This window comes from Dendropsophus ebraccatus, chromosome 10 (genome assembly GCF_027789765.1).
Source record: "Dendropsophus ebraccatus isolate aDenEbr1 chromosome 10, aDenEbr1.pat, whole genome shotgun sequence".
In the NCBI taxonomy this organism is placed as follows: Eukaryota; Metazoa; Chordata; class Amphibia; order Anura; family Hylidae; genus Dendropsophus; species Dendropsophus ebraccatus.
The window spans coordinates 42,334,152-42,356,654 of NC_091463.1; the positions used below are offsets into that span (position 1 = coordinate 42,334,152).

At 44.5% G+C, this 22,503-nt stretch overlaps 1 protein-coding gene across 3 annotated transcripts in view; it reads right to left on the reverse strand.

The window, feature by feature from the left end:
- TAF1 (TATA-box binding protein associated factor 1) overlaps positions 1-22,503 on the reverse strand; it is a 221,148-nt gene that overhangs the window by 77,751 nt on the left and 120,894 nt on the right. For all 3 annotated transcript variants that reach the window (XM_069943702.1, XM_069943701.1, XM_069943704.1), the window contains exons 27-32: positions 9,407-9,515; positions 6,700-6,798; positions 5,999-6,176; positions 5,538-5,605; positions 3,633-3,755; positions 3,049-3,141 (exon numbers count right to left, since the gene is read on the reverse strand). In XM_069943702.1, the coding sequence (XP_069799803.1) occupies positions 3,049-3,141; positions 3,633-3,755; positions 5,538-5,605; positions 5,999-6,176; positions 6,700-6,798; positions 9,407-9,515 (670 nt within the window). The remainder of the gene's footprint in view (positions 1-3,048; positions 3,142-3,632; positions 3,756-5,537; positions 5,606-5,998; positions 6,177-6,699; positions 6,799-9,406; positions 9,516-22,503) is intronic.

Sequence of the window (22,503 nt, forward strand, 5' to 3'; positions counted from 1 at the left end):
TACCCTTGGATACTTTCCTCCCCTTATTTTTACCCAGGTATTGTGCAAATAAATTATCATCAATTCTCCATGATCTGGTTGTATCAGGGTAGTGTATTATAATTCTTCTCACGTCTAGACAATGAACTTTCTTTTTCTTGTGATTAGCTGGAGCGCTACAAAAAGACGGGAGTATAATATCCTGATTTCTGGGAAAATCAGTGTTCACCTTGGGAGTAAATGTGTAGTCGTGTCTTAGCACTATTTTGTACTCTAATATTTTCAGGAATGGTTCTCTAGAGGATAGAGCTTGGATTTCTCCAACCCTTCTAGCTGTGATAACAGCGACTAAAATGGCAGCCTTGATGGAGAGCAACTTTAAGGATAATGCCTCTAAAGGTTCAAAGGGATCTTCTGTCAGGGCTACTAAGACTGTGTTGAGATCCCAGGAAGGAAACGGTTTCCTTGGGGCAGGTCTGATCCGGGTCACTGCTGTGATAAATCTGCTGATCAGTTTGTTCTCCATAAAGGAAGTCTCAAAAAACTAGATAATGCCGAAACCTGTACTTTTAATGTACTGAGACTAAGACCCTTATCTAGGCACTCTTGAAGAAAGTCTAGAATAGCTGGTACGTCAGGACTTTCTAGGTCAGGAGGCTTTGGGTTATACCAGTTCAAGAAGGTTACCCAGTATCTTTTGTATATAGCTGAGGTAGAACCTTTCCTACTAAGCAGAAGAGTAGATATTACTTTATCGGAAAGGCCCTTGCGCACTAGTATTTCCCTTTCAGGAGTAGGAGATCCTTCCTCACTGGAAGAGACAGTGAACCATCTACTGACATTTCCTCTATCATTGGAAACCAATTTCTCTTTGTCCAAAGAGGGGCTACCAGGATTACCGTGGTCCGACATTCCCTGATTTTTCTCAGTACTAGGGGAATTATTGGGAAGGGAGGGAAGGCATTGGCTAGATTCATGTTCCATGGAATTGACGGAGAATCCAGCATCCAGGGACTGTAACTGGTTGAGAGAACAAAATACCTCTACCCTCTTGTTTTTGTGAGAGGCAAAAAGGTCCACTTGAGGTAGCCCCCATTTCTGTACTAACATCTGAAATACTTCCTGATTCAGGGACCATTCCCCTGGTAGTATCTGCTGGCGACTTAAATAGTCTGCCTTTACATTGTATATCCCTCTCAGATGAACTGCTGTAATGGATAAGAAATTGTTTTCTGCCCAGGCGAAGATGTTGTCTGCTACCCTCTGGAGGTGTAGAGATTTTGTGCCCCCCTGGTGATGTAGATAAGCTACGGTTGTCACATTGTCCAAGAGTATCTTGACGTGCTGACCCTTTAGAGAATCCTAAAAGTGTTGAGTGCTAGCCAAGCCCCTAGAAGCTCTCTTAGAAGATTTCAGCTTCCTCCTCAAACCTGAGACCACTTGCCCTGGGCATAAAGACCTAGACACTGAGCGCCCAAGCCTGAGCCACTGGTGTCTACTGTGACCGACACCATAGGTTACTGAACCCACAAGACTTCTGTTTGTAAATTTTTGGGACAGAGCCACTAGGAAAGGGAATCCTTTACCTTCTACCCTAACAGAATCTTCCTGTCTAATGATTTTGGATTTCTGTCCCAAGAGGATAGAATCCAAATTTTGAAAAATTCTCGAGTGGGCCTGACTCCAAGCTACGCAGGTTTAGAGGAGGTCATGAGGCCCAGTATCCTCATGCACTGTCTGAGGGAAGCTCTGTTTCTGGCTCTGAATTCGAAAAATTCTTGTACAATGCGAGTCTGTTTCTCCAAAAGGGAGAAAGGAGGTCTATAGATGAGAATCTAACAAGACCCACCAAAACACCTTCTGTCTGGTTGGAACTAAGTCTCCATGCACAGCATTATCAGAGCTGGACGAGGAAGTAGAGATCTGTCTAATCCTTTTCCTAGGAATAGGATCCTTTTAGGTTTAGAGACAGAACCAGAGGGTTTAATCACCCCCATTTCCTCCTTTACAATAGATCTAATGTCCTCCATGAGGGACTGTTTCTCATCTCTTAACACATTAGAGATACAGGAGGTACATAGTTGTTTGTTATAAGACAACTCTGAGGCAATGTTGCACATAATGCATCTTTTCCCGGCTGACTCTCCTCTCCTTGGGGCCTCCAGCTCTCCCTATAAAAAAAAAAAAAAAAAAATCAGAGGAGGAGACCTAATTACCCCCAGGCTAAGTCCACATAAAAACAGCTTTAGCTTTTTGGGTAAGTACCCTACTCACTGCCGGTGTACTATGTCCAGACTCCGGACAGCGGACTTGCTCCATAGCTGCAGGGGGAAAGACAGAACAGGCCGTGCAGCAGACTCTTGTACAGTTCTCCCGCACTTGCCACCGCGCCGGACGCTGCCGTGACCTGGAAGTGTGACACTTCTGGTGACATCACCAAGATGGCCGCTCCCACCAGAACGCACGCGATCTGTCTGGAGACTTCTGCCTCTTTCCGGAGCGACAGAGGCTTGGAAAAACTCGGGAGGCCTCTGCCCAGAGCAGCGCCAAGTTCCAAATAAGGGAGGAAGGAGGCCACGCAGACCTCGATCGACCCACTCACCAGGCGGCTTAAAGGGCTTAGCCGCCGCAGCCCGCACTGGTAATATTCCTTCTAGCAGGAACAAAGTTGCTGTCCTCTCTGTAGGGACAGAAAGCACTAGGGGTGTGCCTAGAGAGGCCTTTTAAACTTGTCTGTGTTCCTGTCCCTATAGAGACGACCAGAGCATCCTTTATTCATGGTGCTGTCATGAAGGAGCATGCTGTGGAAAAAGCACTTTATGTGCATTTCCCATAATAAGTGTATATTGGTGATTTGGATAACTTTTAGGGGCCAATACAATACTTTAATAAACATTTTCACCGGACTTCTCCTTTAAGAGACCCTTGAGAATATAAAACCCCCAAAAAACGTTTTGGATCAGAGTGTATCTGACCTGTTGGCATCAGGCATTTCTATACATTCTAACGTCAATACATTCAATCAATGGGGGTAAAATAAATAAGTAAATAAATAAAAAAATTCCTAACCTGTCGAATGGTTTCCAAATCCATTGGGTTGGCAATGACTTTGTAGTAGTCAGGAACAAACTTTTTATTGACAGGATGATGGAAAGGCCACGACTGTAGAAATGAGCATAAATGTATTACGAGTTTACTAGACTGCAAGAGTTTGTTGCCAAATACTGAACTAAAATCTATCTTCATTAACAATACAACAGTTATGTTTCCAATGTTATGTTACTATTAGTTATCATACTTACCACGGTACAGAGAAATCAAATATGAAATGAAGACTCTAGCCCAGATATGTCAGAGTGTAAAATAGATATTGGTATAAACTGCCCACAGCAACCACTCACACATCAGCTTTCACCTCTGCTAAAATGATAGATGAGCTGTGATTGGTTGCTGTGCACAGTTTCTATCAGTTTCTATTTTACACAATGATAAATCTGGGCCACAGTCTACTTCTATCTACATATACAACTGTGAACTAAAAATTCCACTCTTTATATAAGTGACAATTCCAGCCTGAACAATAAAGTAAAGAAATGTGCATTTCCTATGTATCATGACACTTTAGAGAAAAAAAAAACACACACACAACATACATCTGGCACTGCCATCATCTTTTGAGTCACAATATTGTCCAAGATAAAGGAGAAGGCGACTTGATCATCATCATCCAGCAAAGGGTTAATTGCTTTCTCCAGTCTAGCTAGCTTGTCCTCTTTCTGTAAACAAAAGTGTGAGAAACTCTTCTTACAAACATAGAAAATAAAGTATTTTTTAGAAACGGTTACCACTACATGACAATTATCTGTAACAATTGGGTCTTTTTAATGGTTTAAAGGGGGGGGGATTTGGAAATCCAAGGTGAAGAGATACTTTTATATCTAAGCTATGGTATAAAATGCTGTCAATATACAGTGCATTCAGAAAGTCTTCAGACCCCTTTAAAATGTTGCGGGCTTGTGCTAAAATGGGGGAGGAAATCGCTCAATACTCCATAATAAGAATGTGCAGATAGAATTAAGAAAAAACTACCAAAATTTCTTCTGGGCTTTATAAGAGAAACAGATCGCTGATCTCAGGGGGACCAGCCAAACGATAACACTGCCGGCTGCAAGTAAAAGAGCTCAATGCAGTGAAATCCTAGGTGCATTGCCCCCTGAGAAACATGAAGAACCCATGGAGCCTCATCGAAGAGTCTGGAAACACAGGACTAGCCAGATATCCCTCTGGAAAGGAATCAGCCAAGGGGTGGCTTCTGTAAGGAAACCACCAAAACCACTATATTAAGTGGCCCTATAAGTCAATGTAATGACAAGGGCAACACCCCGAAACAGCTGTATGTGGATGGATACCTGGCCTTGGTTTTTCCCTCGTCATTACATTGACTTATAGGGCCACTTAATATGGTGGTTATGGTGGTTTCTTTACAGGAGCCACCCCTTGGATGGAAAAGAGCAGCCCGTGGAGCCTCATCAAAGAGTCTCGAAACACAGGACTAGCCAGATATCCCTTTGGGAAGGACCCAGCCAACAGGTGACTCCTGTAAGGAAACCACCAAAACCACCATATTAAGTGGCCCTATAAGTCAATGTAATGACAAGGCAAAAACCAAGGCCAGGTAACCATCCACATACAGCTGTTTCGGGGTGTTGCCCCTCATCAGAGTGGAGCAGGATTCTGGCTAGGTGAGAGCAATGCCTAGTAGAGCCATAAGAGATACAGCTTGCTGATCTCAGGGAGACCAGCCAAACGACAACACTGCCGGCTGCTAGTGAAAGCGCTCAATGCAGTGTAGTCCCAGGTTCATTGCCCCCTGGGAAACGTGAATATGCAAAAGAAGAGCCCGTGGCGCCTCATCAAAGAGTCTCGAAACACAGGACTAGCCAGATATCCCCCCGGGACGGCCCCACCCTTGGATGGGTTCTTCAAGGAGGGATATCTGGCTAGTTTCGTGTTTCGTGACTCTTTGATGAGGCTCCACGGACTCTTCTTTTGCATATTCATGTTTCCCAGGGGGCAATACACCTAGGATTTTACTGCATTGAGCGCTTTCACCAGCCGGCAGTTTTGTCGTTTGGCTGGTCTCCCTGAGATCAGCTTTTCTCTTATGGCTCTATTAGGCATTGCTCCCACCTAGCCAGAATCCTGCTCCACACTGATAAGGGGCAACACCCCGAAACAGCTGTATGTGGATGGATACCTGGCCTTGGTTTTTCCCTTGTCATTACACTGACTTACAGGCCACTTAATATGGTGGTTTCCTTACAGGAGCAAACTCTTGGCTGCGTCCTTGTCGGAGGGATATTTGGCTAGTCCTGTGTTTCGAGACTCTTTGATGAGGCTCCACTGGCTCTTCTTTTGCATATTCTGGCCTTTATGGCAGAGTGACCAGAAAGAAGCCTCTCCTCAGTAAAAGACACATGAAAGTGTGATGTAGCAATGCACACATCATCGCAATCTTAGATTACACTTTTTTTTAGCAGAGAATGTTACTGGCTTACCTCTTTCAATTTTTCATCACACAAGTCCAACATTTCTTGGGAAATCTGGGTCAATGTATGTTTGGGACCTAAAGTTTGAAGAAAATAAATAGACAGATAGATACTATATATAAAATGAAACTTACATTGACAACTTACTTAAAGCGGCACTATCAGCAGGTTTGCCCACTCAACCTGCTGATATGCCCAACAGCTCATTAGCTTCTTACTGCAGGTCTGTGAATCTTATTTTTTTTTTTTTTTTTTTAATCCACCGCATTCTGGAGACATGCTCTAATTGCCCCGATGCTCTTAAGACCCTGGTTATCATGGGGCAACTAGAGCACTTCTCCAGAATGCGGGAGAAAAAAAAAAGAATGATCCACAGTCCTGCAGTTAGAAGGTAATAAGCTTGAGGGGCATATCAGCAGGTTCATTCGGCACAACCTGCTGATAGTGCCAGTTTAACTTAATGCCCTTACCATTATAAAGGATGCTATTCTTAACAATTAGCTCCACCTGTTCACGGAACTCTTCACGGGATGGGTACATTCTCTTTCGTACATTTTCTCTTAATGTTTGTAAATCCATGGGATTTGTCACTATCTTGTAGTAATCCTTTACTATTTTAGCATTAACTGGACTGTGGAAAGGATATGTCTTTAAAAGAAAAACAGAGTGTAAGAAGCACACATCTCAGCAAAACAGAAAAAAAGCACAGGAATTCTTTTGATATGGTTGGGGTCTAAGTGTAAAGACAGCGACCATTTGGGAATGAGTAGGGAGAAGCCATTGCTCATTGAGTTCTCCCCTCACTCTGTGTGATGTGACTGAGATGGCTACATAATTTAAAGAACAAATGGGTCGTTTTTCTTTCTTAGCTTATTTAACACACATTACAAAAGTATATAACTTTGTTATGTGTGGTGTAAATAAGCGGTCTGGCCTCGATCCCCCCCCCTTTCTCACCACTCATTCTTATGAATCAGGTGCTTTCTTGACACTCAGACTCTGACTAATAAATTTATCTGTGACATGTCAAAAGTATTTATTGGTGACAGATATGCCTTAATGGATTTTTACAATGTTGCATGCAACTTTCCTACGCAAAAAAAAAGTTGAGCATGGCCGCCATTCTGTGCCACTATGGAGCCCAAGCTTATAATACACTTGTACAACTTACATTGGGCATGTCTCTCATGTCATTAATGACAGATTCAAGAACTGATGATAGGGTGACCATGGGATCAGTTCTTCTACGATGTATAGACTTATGAGGTCGCTGAAAGAAAAGGCAAAGAAACACAATGTAAGCTAACTAAACATGACACTTCAGAAAATATCTGTAAATCACATTTTAGATTGATACCTCTGTTTCTTTCTATCTTTTTTTTTTTTTTTTTTTTACTTATAAGCTTCTATGTAAAAATTTAAAGCAGTTCTCCCTTTGCTGGACATTACATAAAAAGTGGGCATCCCCATCATATGGTGCTTAAAGGGGTATTCCTAATCTCCACTAACAAAGAAAACGGGAGCCCAAGAAAAAAAGCATTCAGCTACCTCTGCAGCTCTCATAGTGAATGATGTGGCAATACACATGCATGTATCACCGACAGGTATCACTCTTTTCCGACACGATACTTGGGTCCCCATTCTCGCTTAGGATGGGGTGGTCACAGCAGTTGGATACTCACCAATCAGCTTGTATCCCTATTCCTATAAATAGAAGATAACAAACCAAGGCGGGAATACTGCTTAAAACAGCACATTAGTGCTAGTTATTGAGTGACTTGTATGTTTGAAGAATTAACACCAAGGGCCAAGTGTCTATAGGCCAAACTCCTTTATCTCCAAAGAAAATGGTATGGCAGTCAAGAGAGATGCCTTCACAGTACCCTACTAGGCACATTTCTTTGGGAGATGATATTCAGTGAGAGGTAATAAATATAATACATGCTACCTTCCCCTCCCTGGTTCTGAATTTAAGGTTCTTCCTACGTTCCTATGGATGAACCATGTTAACCTTTGTCAGGCTGCATAATTTTACAACCTTAACAGGCTGCAGAGGTACAATTGTACCTTCATATAAATCCACTGTGGGAAGACTTTCTCTTTTACTTGGTTTCAGAAACTAAAGTTCATTCACAAATGTGCTGTTCTTCCTAGATATAATCGTTATTTTGTTCATGTGCATATTTTACCCAGTATATACCAGTATAAATTTACCCAGTATATACCTTCAAAACCAGCTAAAAATGGCATTAAGATTTTCTGGGCTTGTGACACGTCAAATGCCTACCCATTACAAGGTCAGCTCTACACTGGAAAACCAACTGATGGTTCTCGACAAGTAAACATTGGTGAACAAACCGTATTGGACCTAGGGAGCTCGTATAAAGGCTCTGGAAGAAATGTCATCACCGATAACTTCTTCACAACCATGGAACTAGCTAAGGTATTGAACTCCTGGAACATGACACTAGTTGGTACAGTGAGAAGAAAACAACAGATTCCTACCTAGCAACATGCAGCCTGCCAAAGAAAGGCCTGTAAATTCGTCAAATTTTGCCTACAATCATGATGCATTAGTCTGTTCATATGTACCAAAGAAGAACAAATCAGTCGTGCTTCTATCATCTACGCACATGACGGTAGAAGTTGAAGAGACACTTGCAGCCAAGCCAGAGATAATAAAATACTACAACTAGAGATGAGCAAACCTCGAGCATGCACGAGTCCATAGGAACCCGAACTTTCGGCATTTGATTAGCGGTGGCTGCTGAAGTTGGATAAAGCCCTAAGGCTATGTGGAAAACATGGATATAGTCATTGGCTGTATCCATGTTTTCCAGACAACCTTAGAGCTTTATCCAACTTCAGCAGCCCCAGCTAATCAAATGCCGAACGATCGGGTTCGGATGAACTCGAATTTGGACCCGGTTCGCTCATCTCTAACTACAACAAAACTAAAGACGGAGTTGATGTTATGGATAAAATGTTGGGAGAGTACACTGTAAAACGACAATTACGTTGGCCTCTGGCATTTTTCTACAATATGACTGACGTCACTGTGTTAGCTTCTTACATCGTCTACAGAGAACACAATCCAAGCTTCAGGACAAAGGATCAATGAAGAAAGTTCCCGAAAGATCTTGCAAATCAGCTGTGTATGCCTCTAATTGAAGATCATAGTTCAAAACGAATGATGACAAGAAACCATTTTCTTCGAGTTGCAGTAGAAATGGTGCTTGGACTATGCATTGTGGTAGCATTGCAAGCAGCAGCTGGCCCTCAAATACCTCATGGTAGTCGTGGACCCTCCAATTGTTGGTAGTTGCTATGTCTGCCGAGACTTGAGTCAAAAACAATGTAAGACTAGAAAGTCTTGTGTGGTTTGTGTAAAACCCATTTGCGATGAACACTCGATAGCAAAGACAACATGCATTACTTGCGAAGAAAATCAGTAAAAAAAAAGTTTCTTACATTTTCTTTTATAATGTAAATGAACAGTTTTTTTTTACTTGTTTATAATAATAAAATTGAGCAATAATTGGCAAAACTATGCAGAATCTGTGTGCACTATTCAAATAAAAGCATTATCATCATTAAAAAAATATTATTCTTTTTTCCTTGCATTATATTCATTCAAAATATATGAGGGTACATTTGTACCTATGCAGCTTGTTATGGATGCTAAAATATCTCGACCCCTTATCTCGGAAGGGGGTGAAGATATTTAATTGAAATTTGGCAATATATTCTGGACCAAAATTGCAGAGATGTCACAAAATTTCAGCCCTCTACGCCTTTACGAAAAAAAGTTATTTCAATTTTAAGACTGAATAGGTACAATTGTACCTAGTCAGCCGGACAAAGGTTAAACTCCTTACATTTAAGTAGTCACAGTGCACAGTACTTCCAACCCGCCTCTTCTTCTTTGGAGGTAACTGTTGTTTTGGGAACTTCAAGACCAAGGATTTCCTTCGGACCTCATCCGCACTAGATAAAATAACATAAAACAAAATAAAATAAAAGAATAAAATATTGATGTATTACAGGAACAAGGGTGAGCACACTTATATGCACCAATCAGTAAAAACATTAAAATAATTAATGAGTCATGTAAACAACCTCTCATGATTATCTTGTGACAATGGCTTCAGTCAAGGGGTATATTTAGGTAGCAAGAGAACAGTGAATTACTGAATTTAATGCACAGAAAAAAAAAAACGTTTCCACATGCAGATCCGCTGCAATCCTCCCAGGCATGCTCAAGGTCCCCCAGTATTGGAGATATTTGCACAAAAAAAGAAGGAAATAGACAGCGGGTACTAGTATCATAAGTAACATAAATAACAAACCTTAGCTTCTCAAATATGAGTTTACTCACTGTTCAGAGGTAGTAGTAGTAACAGAATGAATTGTTCATCCCAGAGAAAGGGGGATAACAGTGTTAATGCTTTCTACTTACCTGAAGTGCCAATAATAAATAGATATTGAATGGTGAAGACCCGGGAGGTTTGAAGTGTCTAAAGCATTCCCTGTGCAATAAGGTGCGTGCTACTGCTGAGCTGGACAAATTGGAGTTCGAGCAGCCATGGAGTTCCCAATGTCATAAGGAGATATAAGGAAAGGATGTTCCTGGCCCGGGGAGGGGGGGGGGGGGGTCTACTATTCCCCTCCAAACAGTGAGTAAACTCATATCTGAAAAGCTAAGGTCATTGATTGTCATTTATGATACTAGTATCTGCTCTCCATTTTCTTCTTTTTTTTGTGCAAATAAATGGAATGTTTGGAAGGAGGAATAAATAATGATCTTTGGTTCTGAACATCTTTAGGCTATGTTCCTGTAGTGGGTACATAGCCATATAGCCCGGGACCGCAGCTATCAGCAGGCATTGTCCGATCACAGTGCCCGCTAGTTACTGCAGCCCATCCCTGGTGTCTAGTGGGGTGCATCGCCTCCCTGGACGTTGTCCCGGAGGAGCGATTCACACATCCGGCTCAGGTAGCCCCCCTGTAGCAGCCGGAAGCAATCCAGTGCTTATCTCATTGATCTATGCTATACAGCAAAGATCTCAAAAAGAGATCAGTGTGCCTATACTAGAAGTCACCCAGGGGGGCTTCTAGTATAAGTGTTAAATTAAAAAAAAAAAAAAAAAAAAAAAGTGTAAAAAAATACCCCCCCCCCTTTCCCCATGTTATAAATAAAAATAAAAAAAATAAACATGTGCGTAATCGCCCGAACTATTAATTTATCATATTCCTGATGTAGCACGGTAAACGGCGTAAGCGCAAAAAATCCCAAAGTGCAAAATTGCGCATTTTTGGTCACATCAAATCCAGAAAAGTTGTAATAAAAAGCGTTTAAAAAGTCACATATGCGCAATCAATCAAGGTACCAATAGAAAGTAAAGATCATGGCTCAAAAAATGACACCTCAGACAGCCGCCCCATAGACCAAAGAATAAAAGCGCTGTAAGCATAGGAATAGAGCGATTTTAAGGAACATATATTTGTTAGCAATGGTTTGAATTTTTTACAAGCCATCACATAATATAAAAGTTACATGTTACATATCGCTGTAATCGCAACGACTTGAGGAACATAAATAACAAGTCACTTTTACCACATGTTATCGGCGTAAAAACTACAACCTTCCAAATAAAAGAAATGCGTTTATTTTTCAATTTCACCACACATTTATTTTTTTTTCTGGTTTTGCAGTGTACTTTATGAAAAAATTCAGCCTGTCATTGCAAAGTACAATTAGTGGGGGGGCGGAGCTAGCCTCGGCCATGCACGGACGTGTTTGACTAGAGCTCCGACTCTGCAGCTGAAAAACCGGTATTATCCTGCAGATATTTTGTGACCACCGACACCGAACACATTCAGTTTGTGCCTGGCTACGACAAAGAGCAAAACTAAGGTCACCCGGCAGTCCCAGCTTAAAGAATTCAACCGGCCGATCACGCCACAGGATGATGTGGAAGGCCGCGCGGCACAAGATGGCGCCGCTTCCATACAAGAGGAGCCTGAACTTACCCTGGCTCAGGTGTCGGCCCAGCTCCTTGAGGCGATCCAGCTCTCTACCACCTCCCTGACCAGCAAGCTAGACGAGGGGCGTACCGATGTGGGACTGCTGAGGCAGAACCTGCACCAACTGCGGGACAGAGTCAGGGAGGGAGAACGGCGTATTTCCCAACTGGAGGATCTGACGGCACCCATGCCCGCCAAAATATCCACCCTGGAGCGGGCGGCAGACTCCTGGTCGCAGCGGGCAGATGACCTGGAAAACCGCCTGCGACGGAACAACATAAGGGTGCTGGGGATCCAGGAGAGAGCGGAGAATGGTGACCCCTGTAACTTCGCCGAGAGATGGCTGCGGGAGCTGCTTCCTGACGTGCAGTTCTCCCTGGCATTTGCAGTGGAGTGCGCTCATAGAGTCCCGGCCCGGCCACCACCACCAGGCACCCCACCGAGGCCCAGGCACCCCACCGAGGCCCTTCCTGATCCGGCTCTTAAGCAGTAAGGACCGCGACACAGCGTTGCGAGCAGCCAGGAAGAAGGGGAAGATTGTATTCCAGGGATCCACCATTATGATGTTCCCAGACTTCTCCGCTTCCCTGCAGAAGACCCGGGCCACGTTCCTCAGTGTGAAGGCTAAGCTCCAGGAGAGGCAGCTGCCATATTCAATGGTGTATCCGGCTAAGCTTCGGGTGGTATCGGAGGGGAAGACCCACCCGCAGAAGTGGAGGACTGGCTGAATACCCTGGGGCATCCCTCACGCCACTGATCACACTCAGAGGACCCAGTGCAGCTCTGTCAGATAAGTATGGCCGGTTGCTATGCTCCTGTTGAGACTCCTCCATGAAGTCCTGGAATCTGTGGGGGGTTACCCCCTTGGATGTCACCTATCCCTATGTTACCCCAGGACCTGGAGTTTGCACATGTTGCGCTGTGACACTGACTGCCCCACAGCTTTCCATTGTCCAACCCCTCAGATCCCTTCCTTCTGTCTGTCCCGAACCCCCCTTTGTGTGACCTTCCCCGGTGTATCTGTCTGATCCCGATTGCTGGCCCGGGCCTCATACTCCTGGCCCTGTTCATGGATGTTATGCCGCCTGTACCCAGAGGATGGTGCAGCCTCAGACATTCCAGACACTCTCTGTTTATATCCCTGACGGCCTGTATCCTCTGTTATTTAGGCTGATAAGTGCTGGGATTCATATGTGTGTTTTGTTGATCTCCTTGTGTCTGTCTACTACGCCCCAGGCTGTGCTTATGTGTGCCCTACTTTGGGGATACCACTAAAGGGTGCCTTGGATATATATATGTACACGCTGCAGTGTGCCCAAGTTACTTTAACCTCTTAGTGACCGCCGATACGGCTTTTTACGGCGGTCACTAAGGGTCCTTATTCTGCTGCCATCAGCTATTCACGGCGATGGCAGCTACCTGAGGTAGCTGAGGGGTTGGGGCAGTGTGTGGGATCCGTCCCGCCCCCCCCCCCCTAACCGACGATCGCCGCTATTAACGTTATAGCGACGGCCGTCGGTAAAGGGGATTACCGGTGTTGCCGCCGCCTTTCATCTCCCCCCGTTGTGAATCTACGGCGGGGGGAGATGAAATAAGTGTCCCCCAGACCTCAGATTAGCCCCCCCCTAGTAGGGCGATCACTAACCCCCCTCCCCCGGCGGCCATCAGATCAAAGATGTCCGCCGCCATCGCTGTGAACAGACTAATGTCTGTTCACAGCGATGGAAAAGTTAAAATGAATGAAAACCCCATGCTCTCTGCCACCGGAGGTAGCGGAGAGCATGGGGCAGTGATCGGGGACCCCTCTGTGGGGTCCTGGTACAAGCGATCAGTGGTATATACTATATACCGCTGATCGCTTGTGCCACGTGCATCCCGGCACTTTTTATCCCCTGTAACCATGAATGATTGCCCGTAACCACCCCAAATTACATGTACCCACCCCAGATTACCTATAAGAACTTCAGTTTATCAGTAACAGTCCCAGATTGTCTGTAACCCTTCCAGGTTGCACATAACCCCCCCAGGTTCCCCGTAATCACGCCAGATTACATGTAACCCCCCCAGCACGTAACCACCGCACGTTGCCTCTGACCACGCCACGATGCCTCTGACCACCGCACGTCGCCTCGGACCACGCCGCGTCACATCTGACCACCACACGTCGCCTCTGACCACGCCACGGCGCCTCTGACCACCCCAAATTGCCAATGACCCCCTCCAGATTGCGGTGCCCATGCCAGATTACAGGTACCCACCCCAGATTGCCTATAAGAACTTCAGTTTATCCGTAACCACCCCACGTTGCCCGTAACCACCCCAGATTGTCTGTAAGCACTGCAGGTTGCCCGTAACCACCCCACGTTGCCAGTATCCACCCAAGATTTTCTGTAAGCACTGCAGGTTGCCCGTAACCAACCCACGTTGCCCGTAACCACCCCAGATTGCCTGTAAGCACTGCAGGTTGCCTGTAACCACCCCACATTGTCTGTAAGCACTGCAGGTTGCCCGTAACCACGCCATGTTGCCCTAACCACCCCAGATTGTCTGTAAGCACAGCAGGTTGCCCGTAACCAGCCCACGTTGCCCGTAACCACCCCACGTTGCCTGTAACCACTGCACGTCGCCTCTGACCACGCCACGTCGCCTCTGACCACCCCAAATTGCCAATGACCACCTCCAGATTGCGGTAACCATGCCAGATTACAGGTACCCACCCGAGATTACCTATAAGCACTTCAGTTTATCAGTAACCACCCCACATTTCCTGTAACCACCACAGATTGTCTGTAAGCACTGCAGGTTGCCCGTAACCACCACACGTTGCCCATAACCACCACACGTTGCCCATAACCACCCCACGTTGCCCGTAACCACCACACGTTGCCCATAACCACCACACGTTGCCCATAACCACCACACGTTGCCCATAACCACCACACGTTGCCCATAACCACCACACGTTGCCCATAACCACCCCACGTTGCCTGTAACCACCCCACGTTGCCTGTAACCACCCCACGTTGCCGTAACCACAGCAGGTTGCCCGTGACCACACAGATTGTCTGTAAGCACTGCAGGTTGCCCATAACCACCACACGTTGCCCATAAATACCCCACGTTGCCTGTAACCACCCCACGTTGTCCGTAACCACCACAGATTACCTGTAACTACCTCAGGTTGCCCATAACCACCCCAGACTGTCCGTAATCACCCAACATTACCTGTTATCTCATTTATTTTATTTTATTTTAGTAATTGCGCTATTCTAATAACCATTACTAGCTGCGGTTTTGTTCCAGTAAATTGGCGCTCCTTCCCTTCTGAGCCCTGCTGTGTGCCCATACAGTGGTTTATGCCCACATATGAGGTATCATTTTACTCAGAAAAACCTGCATTACAGATTTTGGGGTACATTTTCTCTCCTGCTCCTCGTCAAATTGAGAAATTTCAAACTAAACCAACATATTATTGGAAAAATTCGAGTTTTTCATTTTTACTGTCTACTTTTGAATACTTTCCTCTAATACCTGTGGGGTCAAAATGCTCACCACACCCCAAAATAAATTCTTTGAGGGGTGTACTTTCCAAAATGGAGTGACTTATTGGGAGATTTTACTCTGCGGACACTACAGGGGCACTGCAAATGCACCTGGCGCTCAGAAACTTCTGCAGCAAAATCTGCATTGGAAAAGCTAATTGGCGCTCCTTCCCTTCTGAGCCCTCCTGTGTGCCCATACAGTGGTTTACGCCCACATATGGGGTACCATTGTACTCAAGAGAACCTGCGTTACAAATTTTGGGGTACTTTTTTCCTCTTGTTCCTCGTGAAATTGAGAAATTTCAAAGTAAACGAACATATTATTGGAAGAATTCGAGTTTTTCATTTTTACTGTCTTCTTTTGAATACTTTCCTGTAATACCTGTGGGGTCAAAATGGTCACCACACATCAAGATGAATTCTTTGAGGGGTGCACTTTCCAAAATGGGGTGACTTATGGGGGGTTTCCTCTCTGCTGACACTACAGGGGCACTGCAAACGCACCTGGCGCTCAGAAACCTCTTCAGCAAAATCTGCATTGGAAAAGCTAATTGGCGCTCCCTTCCTTCTGAGCCCGGCTGTGTGCCCATACAGTGGTTTACGCCCACATATGGGGTACCATTGTACTCAAGAGAACCTGCGTTACAAATTTTGGTGTGCATTTTCTCTCATGTTCCTTTTGAAAATGAGAAACTTTAATCTAAAACGTATATATTATTGGAAAATTTAAATTTTCAATTTCTTTTACTGCCTAATTGTGAATACTTTCCTCCAGCCCCTGGAGGGTTAAAAATGCTCATTATACCCCTAGATTAATTCTTTAAGGTGTGTAGTTTCCAAAATGGGGTCACTTATGGGGGTTTTCAGGATACCAGACTTCTAAATTCATTTAAAAAAAGAACTGGTCCCTAAAAAAATCAGTTTTAGAAACTTTCATGAAAATGTGATAATTTGCTGATAAATTTCTAAGCCCCATAACACCCTAAAAAAGTAAAATATGTTTACCAAATTAAGCCAGAATAAAGAAGACATATTGGTAATGTGACTTAGTAACTAATTTATGTGCTACGACGTTCTTTTTTTAGAAGCAGAGAATTTCAAAGTTCATAAAATGCAAATTTTTTTAATTTTTCATGATATTTTGATGTTTTTTACAAAAAACAAAAAGTAGTGACCAAATTTTGCAACTAACATAAAGTGCCATATGTGACGAAAAAACAATCTCCGAATCGCTAGCATACGTTAAAGCATCACTGAGCTATAAGAGCATAAAGTGAGACAGGTCAGATTTTGAAAAATTAGCCTGGTCATTAAGACCCAAACTAGCTGCAGCACGAAGGGGTTAAATGTTCTTTCATGTTTATATTCTACAATCTGGGTTCTGTTGCATTCTAACCTGAACGTGCCACTAGAGGGCGCTTTGAAACCATGTATGCATGTGCTACAGTATGCTTAGCTTAAGTCTAGCCTTTTTCCTTATTCCCCCCCCCCCCTCTTTTTTTTTTTTTTTTTCTCTCTCTTTCATTTATTTCATATCCTGCATAGTTCTGTCCCGCTCTGAATGTGCCACTAGGTGGCGCCTGGAATTCGTACATGAATGCATTATAGTATTCTCAGCTTATGCTTAGACCTATATGCACCACAGTATACTTAGCTTATGTCTCGCTTATGTTATTAGACTTATGCTGTATACCTCATGTCTTAGTTAGCTGTCTCCTGCCCTGAGTGTACCATTAGGAGACGCCCTGAGTATATGAATGTATGCAACATGGTATACTCAGTTATGTTTGGATTGCTTCTTTAAGTGTGCATTATATAATCCTTGTCTTACTTAGTTATGTCCTGCTTTCAGTGCACCACCGGGAGAGGCATTGGTTTCCTAACTTTAGGCAGTACAGTATACTTGGCTAATATTCCGCATGCTTCTTAGGGCTTACATTGTGGGCTCCATGTTCTACTCAGTTGGGTTTTGCTCTAAGTGTGATATTAGGTAGTGCCTCCAAACTATAAATGTATGCACCATACTATATATCGTTAGTGCTTAGCTCGTTCAAGTTTACATTATATGCTCCATGTTCTGTTTAGTCATTTCCGGGTTTGAGTGCGCCACTAGGGGGTGTCTTGAATCCCTGAATGTTGCCACCACAGTATACTTAGGTGGTCCAGCATTACTTAGCTGCCAGAGGCTGTAGAATAGTCTGTTCTTTTACATCTAATTGCAGACTATCCCCCGTGCCTATTTGACTGCGGAGGCCTACTCGCGTAGACACCCGCATTCTTTCCCTCTTGTTGGAGGGCTGATATTTTGAGTTTTTCTTACACGTTGTAAGATTTTTGGTTTAGTTTACACTTTCCTTTACTTTTTAAGATGGCTTTCATATTATTCTCTCATAATGTACGAGGATTGGGTACCTCACAGAAAAGGTTGTTCTCTCTCATCCAGAAGTTTACTCCCCAAATAATATGCCTTCAGGAGACTCATCTACAGAACTCTACCTTGAAATATATGCGTAGGTCTTGGATTCAGTGGGCTATACACTCGACACACCCTTCTTACTCCAGGGGGGTTTCTCTGCTCATTCACCGTTCCCTTCGGTGGGAGGTTGGTCATACCTACTGTATAAGGACCCAGAGGGCAGAGGGGTATTTGTACAGGCCTGGATTGACACTTTTCCTGTAGCAATTATTGGCCTATACCTCCCTTCCCCGGCCTCACTGTCAATCCTACACGAGGCGGCCAAATTTGCAGCAGCGTATCCCCAATCCGCTGTTATTTGTATGGGCGACCTCAATTTAATTATGAACCCACTGCTAGACCGGTTCAGGAGAGAACCCCCAGATGATACTATGCCGACTTGGACCTCCCTTAGTCACCTGGTGGAGGAGTTGGGCTGGTCGGATCTATGGCGGCTGCATCACCCCAGCCTGTTAGAATACACATGTTATACCCCGACCCATCAGGCTCTATCCTGCATAGACTATATGCTAGGAAATGCTAAAGCGTGTACAATTCTTACCTCTATTACTCATCTAGCCCGTGTCAGCTCTGACCACTCACCTATAGTCGCAGACTTCAACGTATATCCATTGAGAGTTAACAGAGGGATCCGGAAGATACATCCCTTCTGGCTTTCCCTATTTAAGGACCATGACAGGATCCCTGATCAATTACGCACATTTCTACACCATAATCTGCCCTATGATTCCCATGGCGCCTTCTGGGATGCCCTTAGGGCTTACTGGAGGGGATGTATACAGTCCTCAATCTCGTTTACTAAAAAAGAGTCTGTCAGAAATGAGGATGACTTGGCCGCTGAGTGCAAACGATTAGAGACGGAGTATGTTTCTGACCCGACTGACCAACATAGATGCGAGTGGTTACAGGTGAGCAGGCAATACCTCCACTGCCTATATGAAAAGAATAAGAGGAAACTGTTTTTTAATGCGCAGAAGGGGTTTGAGCTGGGGAATCAGTCCAGTAGCCTGCTGGCCCAGCTTATCCATCAAAATAAAGCCTCGCCGGCCATACTTCGTATAGAATCGGGGAACGGCTCCATGTTGACTTGTAGTGCGGATATCTTGCAGAGATTTGTTGACCTTTACCGGGAGACTTACCAATCTAGGCTCCAGCGTTCAGGAGGAAGTCATAGACGGGTTTTTAACCACTTTTCCGCTGCCAACCCTCACTGAGGAGCGACAGGCGATGCTGGAGTTGTCTCTGACTCAGGAGGAGCTGGAGGAGGCAATGCATGATTTGGCCAAAGGCAAGGCCTCGGGGCCGGACGGGATCCCACTTGAGGCCTATGCACAATATAAGGACATCCTATTACCTCCACTGTTGGAGGTCCTCCGCTCCTCCTTTGATCAAGGTGTATTACCGGCCTCGTTCTACACAGCAACTATCGTCTTAATTCTGAAACCTGATAAGCCACCGACTGAGTGCGGATCTTATAGGCCGATTTCACTATTGAATTCGGACTATAAACTCCTAACTAAGATCCTAGCCAACCGTTTGAATATAGTAATTACCTCCCTTATCCACACGGACCAGTCAGGGTTCTTGCCCGGACGTAACACCTCACACAATATCAGACGGGCCCAGTTGGTGGTGCAGAGGGGTGTGGGTCAGGGTGAGGATTTGGCCGTGGCGGCGCTAGACGCCGTCAAGGCCTTTGATTCCATAGAATGGCCCTTCCTGCTAGCGGTTTTGAAGAGACTTAATTTTGGACCTAATTTCATAGCCTGGGTTACATTGCTATATAAACATCCGACTGCTTCAATTGCCCTGAATGGCCTGACCTCCACTTCCTTTCCCCTGGGACGTGGCACGAGACAGGGCTGCCCCCTGTCCCCTCTATTGTTCGTCCTCGCTATGGAGCCCCTGGCAACTTTACTGCGCTCTGACCCTATTTATACTGGCATCCCATATACGGGAGGGGAGGATAGGGTTGGACTGTATGCGGATGACTTACTACTGCTTCTGTCTCGCCCGGACACTTCCCTGCCCCGCGCTATCCACATTATTGATGCATACGGAACATACTCCGGTCTCAGCATGAATTGGTCCAAGTCATTCCTCCTGTACCTAGAATCGCCCAGACAGACTATTGGGAACCAGTGTAGAGGGGTTGAAGGTGACCAACAAGTTTAAATATTTAGGAGTCTATGTTACTAAGTCGGCCTCTGATGTTATGTCCAGCAATGTCACCCCCCTGATCGGCCATTTTGGCGATAAATTTAAAGTGTGGAGTTCCCTTCCACTGTCTGTCGCGGGACGGATAAATCTCATTAAAATGGTGGTTCTCCCAAAATGTTCATACATTTTGCAACATATATTCGTCCCCGTTCCCAAAGCATTCTTCAAAACTCTCAACTCCGCTATCATTAGCTTCATATGGGGAGAATCTAGGTCTAAATTACAAATGTCCAAGTTACAGCGACCCAAGGACCAGGCAGGGATGGCATTGCTGGACTTGTACTTATATTACCTAGCGGGCCAGCTCAAATACATGGGACCCTGGGTTACACCGGACACTCTGTTATTATCTGAACGACACATTCTAGACTATTCAGGGCTACCCGCTCTCTGGTCGGTGCTATATATCGACGCGATCACCAGTCGGAAACTGTTGCCTAGTATGACAGTGGCGAGACAGGTGTGGAGGGCTGCTAAAGATATCGGTTCCTTTACAGACACACCTGAGGAAACCCCACTATGGGATAATAGCGAATTCGCACACCTGCTAGTATACCATGACGCTCGCTACTGGAGGGACATAGGTGTAACGTGTCTGGCTGATGTATATAGGAATGGGATGGTGGTAACTTTTGATACACTGAAGGAGAATAGAGATATACCGCATTCATGCTTCTATAGGTACTTGCAATTGTGGCACATAGTACAAGCACAATTCAGGGGGGGAGAGCTCTCTATATCCGCATATCCGTTGATTGGAGTCGTAAGGTCACAGGGCCCTGGGGGGCTCATCTCATTATTTTACTCGCACCTCATCCGGCACAAGGCCGCCAACACTCCGCTTCCTGCGGTGGACAGATGGAGGGAACACATACCATTTATGTCTGATGAAACATACGACATCATGCTGGAATCGCATACGCATGTATCACCTTCTGTCAATAACAAACTCACGCAACTATATATTGTGCACCAAAGTTACTTAACACCTGTGCGACTGCACAGGATGGGCAGGATCCCTGCCCCATCCTGCCCCAAATGCTTTTACGCACCGGCAGGTTTTTGGCACATGGTGTGGGATTGTCCCCGTTTGTGACTATTCTGGAAGAATGTGGTGCAAATCCTTACTGAAATGTGTCCTCTGCAAGTACCTTTGGAACCCACAGTAAGTTTGTTTGGGGCTCTGAGCGAGGAGATGTGGACACATCATGGGGTGATATTCCTTAGAGAAACGTTTTTCCTTGCCAGAAAGGCGATAGCGCTCAGGTGGATTGATAAGCGCCCCCCCCACCGAATTGTGGATTTCACTAGTTAACTCTACCCTGGCATATGAGCGAGTAGTGTATAAACACCGTAAATGGCCCACCAAATTTAATAAAATCTGGGATGCGTGGTGTCAGTCACCACGGACGGTGATCTCTACCCAGGACCTACCTGACCCGGTCTAAATTCTTTCTTTCTCTTTTTAGCAACTGGAATACCTTGTGGTGCTGTAGCATCTCCTCCTCGTGCTCTCCGGGAACTGTATCTTATGATTTTGTTACACTAAATGATGTGAGACGTTGACGACCTGTGTGTTTTTCTCTATATAACTTTCGGGAGAAGAGTTGTGTATTTTTCCTTACTAGAAATTATGTGTATTAGAAAGTTTTCTGCTTTGATGTACCCTCTGGTATATGTTTCTTTGTATATGCCATATTATTCACTTTAATAAAACGGAGTTAAAAAAAAAAAAAAAAAAGTACAATTAGTGGCGCAAAAAATAAGGGCTCATGTGGGTCTCTAGGTGAAAAAATGCAACTACTATGGAGGAAAAAACGAAAATGCAAACATTTAAATTGGCACGGTCCTCTAAGGGTTAACTAGTGACAGGATCATGGCTGCCGAAGCTGCGCAAAGACTTGTTCTGTCTTCTGCCAAAAGCGCCTACAAGGGGCAAGTATCAGAACTAGACCATGGAGCAATACAATCACAATTTCTTTTACATCATGTGGACAGTGGGGTGGTGTGTGCACTGCCTAATGGGGGAACAGATTGCACCACAATACAAAATGGTAGAAAGCATCCAATGTATTAGATGATTCTTGGAATCCTAGGGTGCTTCTGGAATTCATGTGGATTTCATTTTAATGTTCAGCATATGTAAAAACTGTCGCAGACCAGATACTCTCAACTATAGTACTCCTTTATGGCACTACCCTCTTAAAAGTCTTTATAACTTTCAAAATGTAAATCAACAGGGGATGTGATATAAAGCAAGTTTTTAATATGCATCCATTTGATTTAGAAAGTTATAACGACAGGTACACTTTAAGCAGGATAATACATCCTGCCACGCTGTGGGATGTGCTGTAAAAATAATTCCAGTAACTGGAGGCCCCACCACACATTTTAGAGAATTTAAAGGATCTTCTAACATCTTGGAGCCGGATACTGCAGGACACAATCAGGCACATTTTGGGGATTAGAGTTGTTTTGGGGGCCTAAAGTAAGCTTGAACAACATAAGATTTTATTGCAATGGTTGATAAGCTTATATTAAAAGGGAAGTCTGGGTAAAATAATTTTAAGATTTGTTGGGCAATAACCTAAGTTATGAAAATTACTAATAGACACTTATTATGGGAAAGGCACCTATAGTGCATTTTCCCTGCACTTACAACAGCATGGGGTGTTCAGGTCTCTGTAAAGTTGGTGATGTCACGTCACAT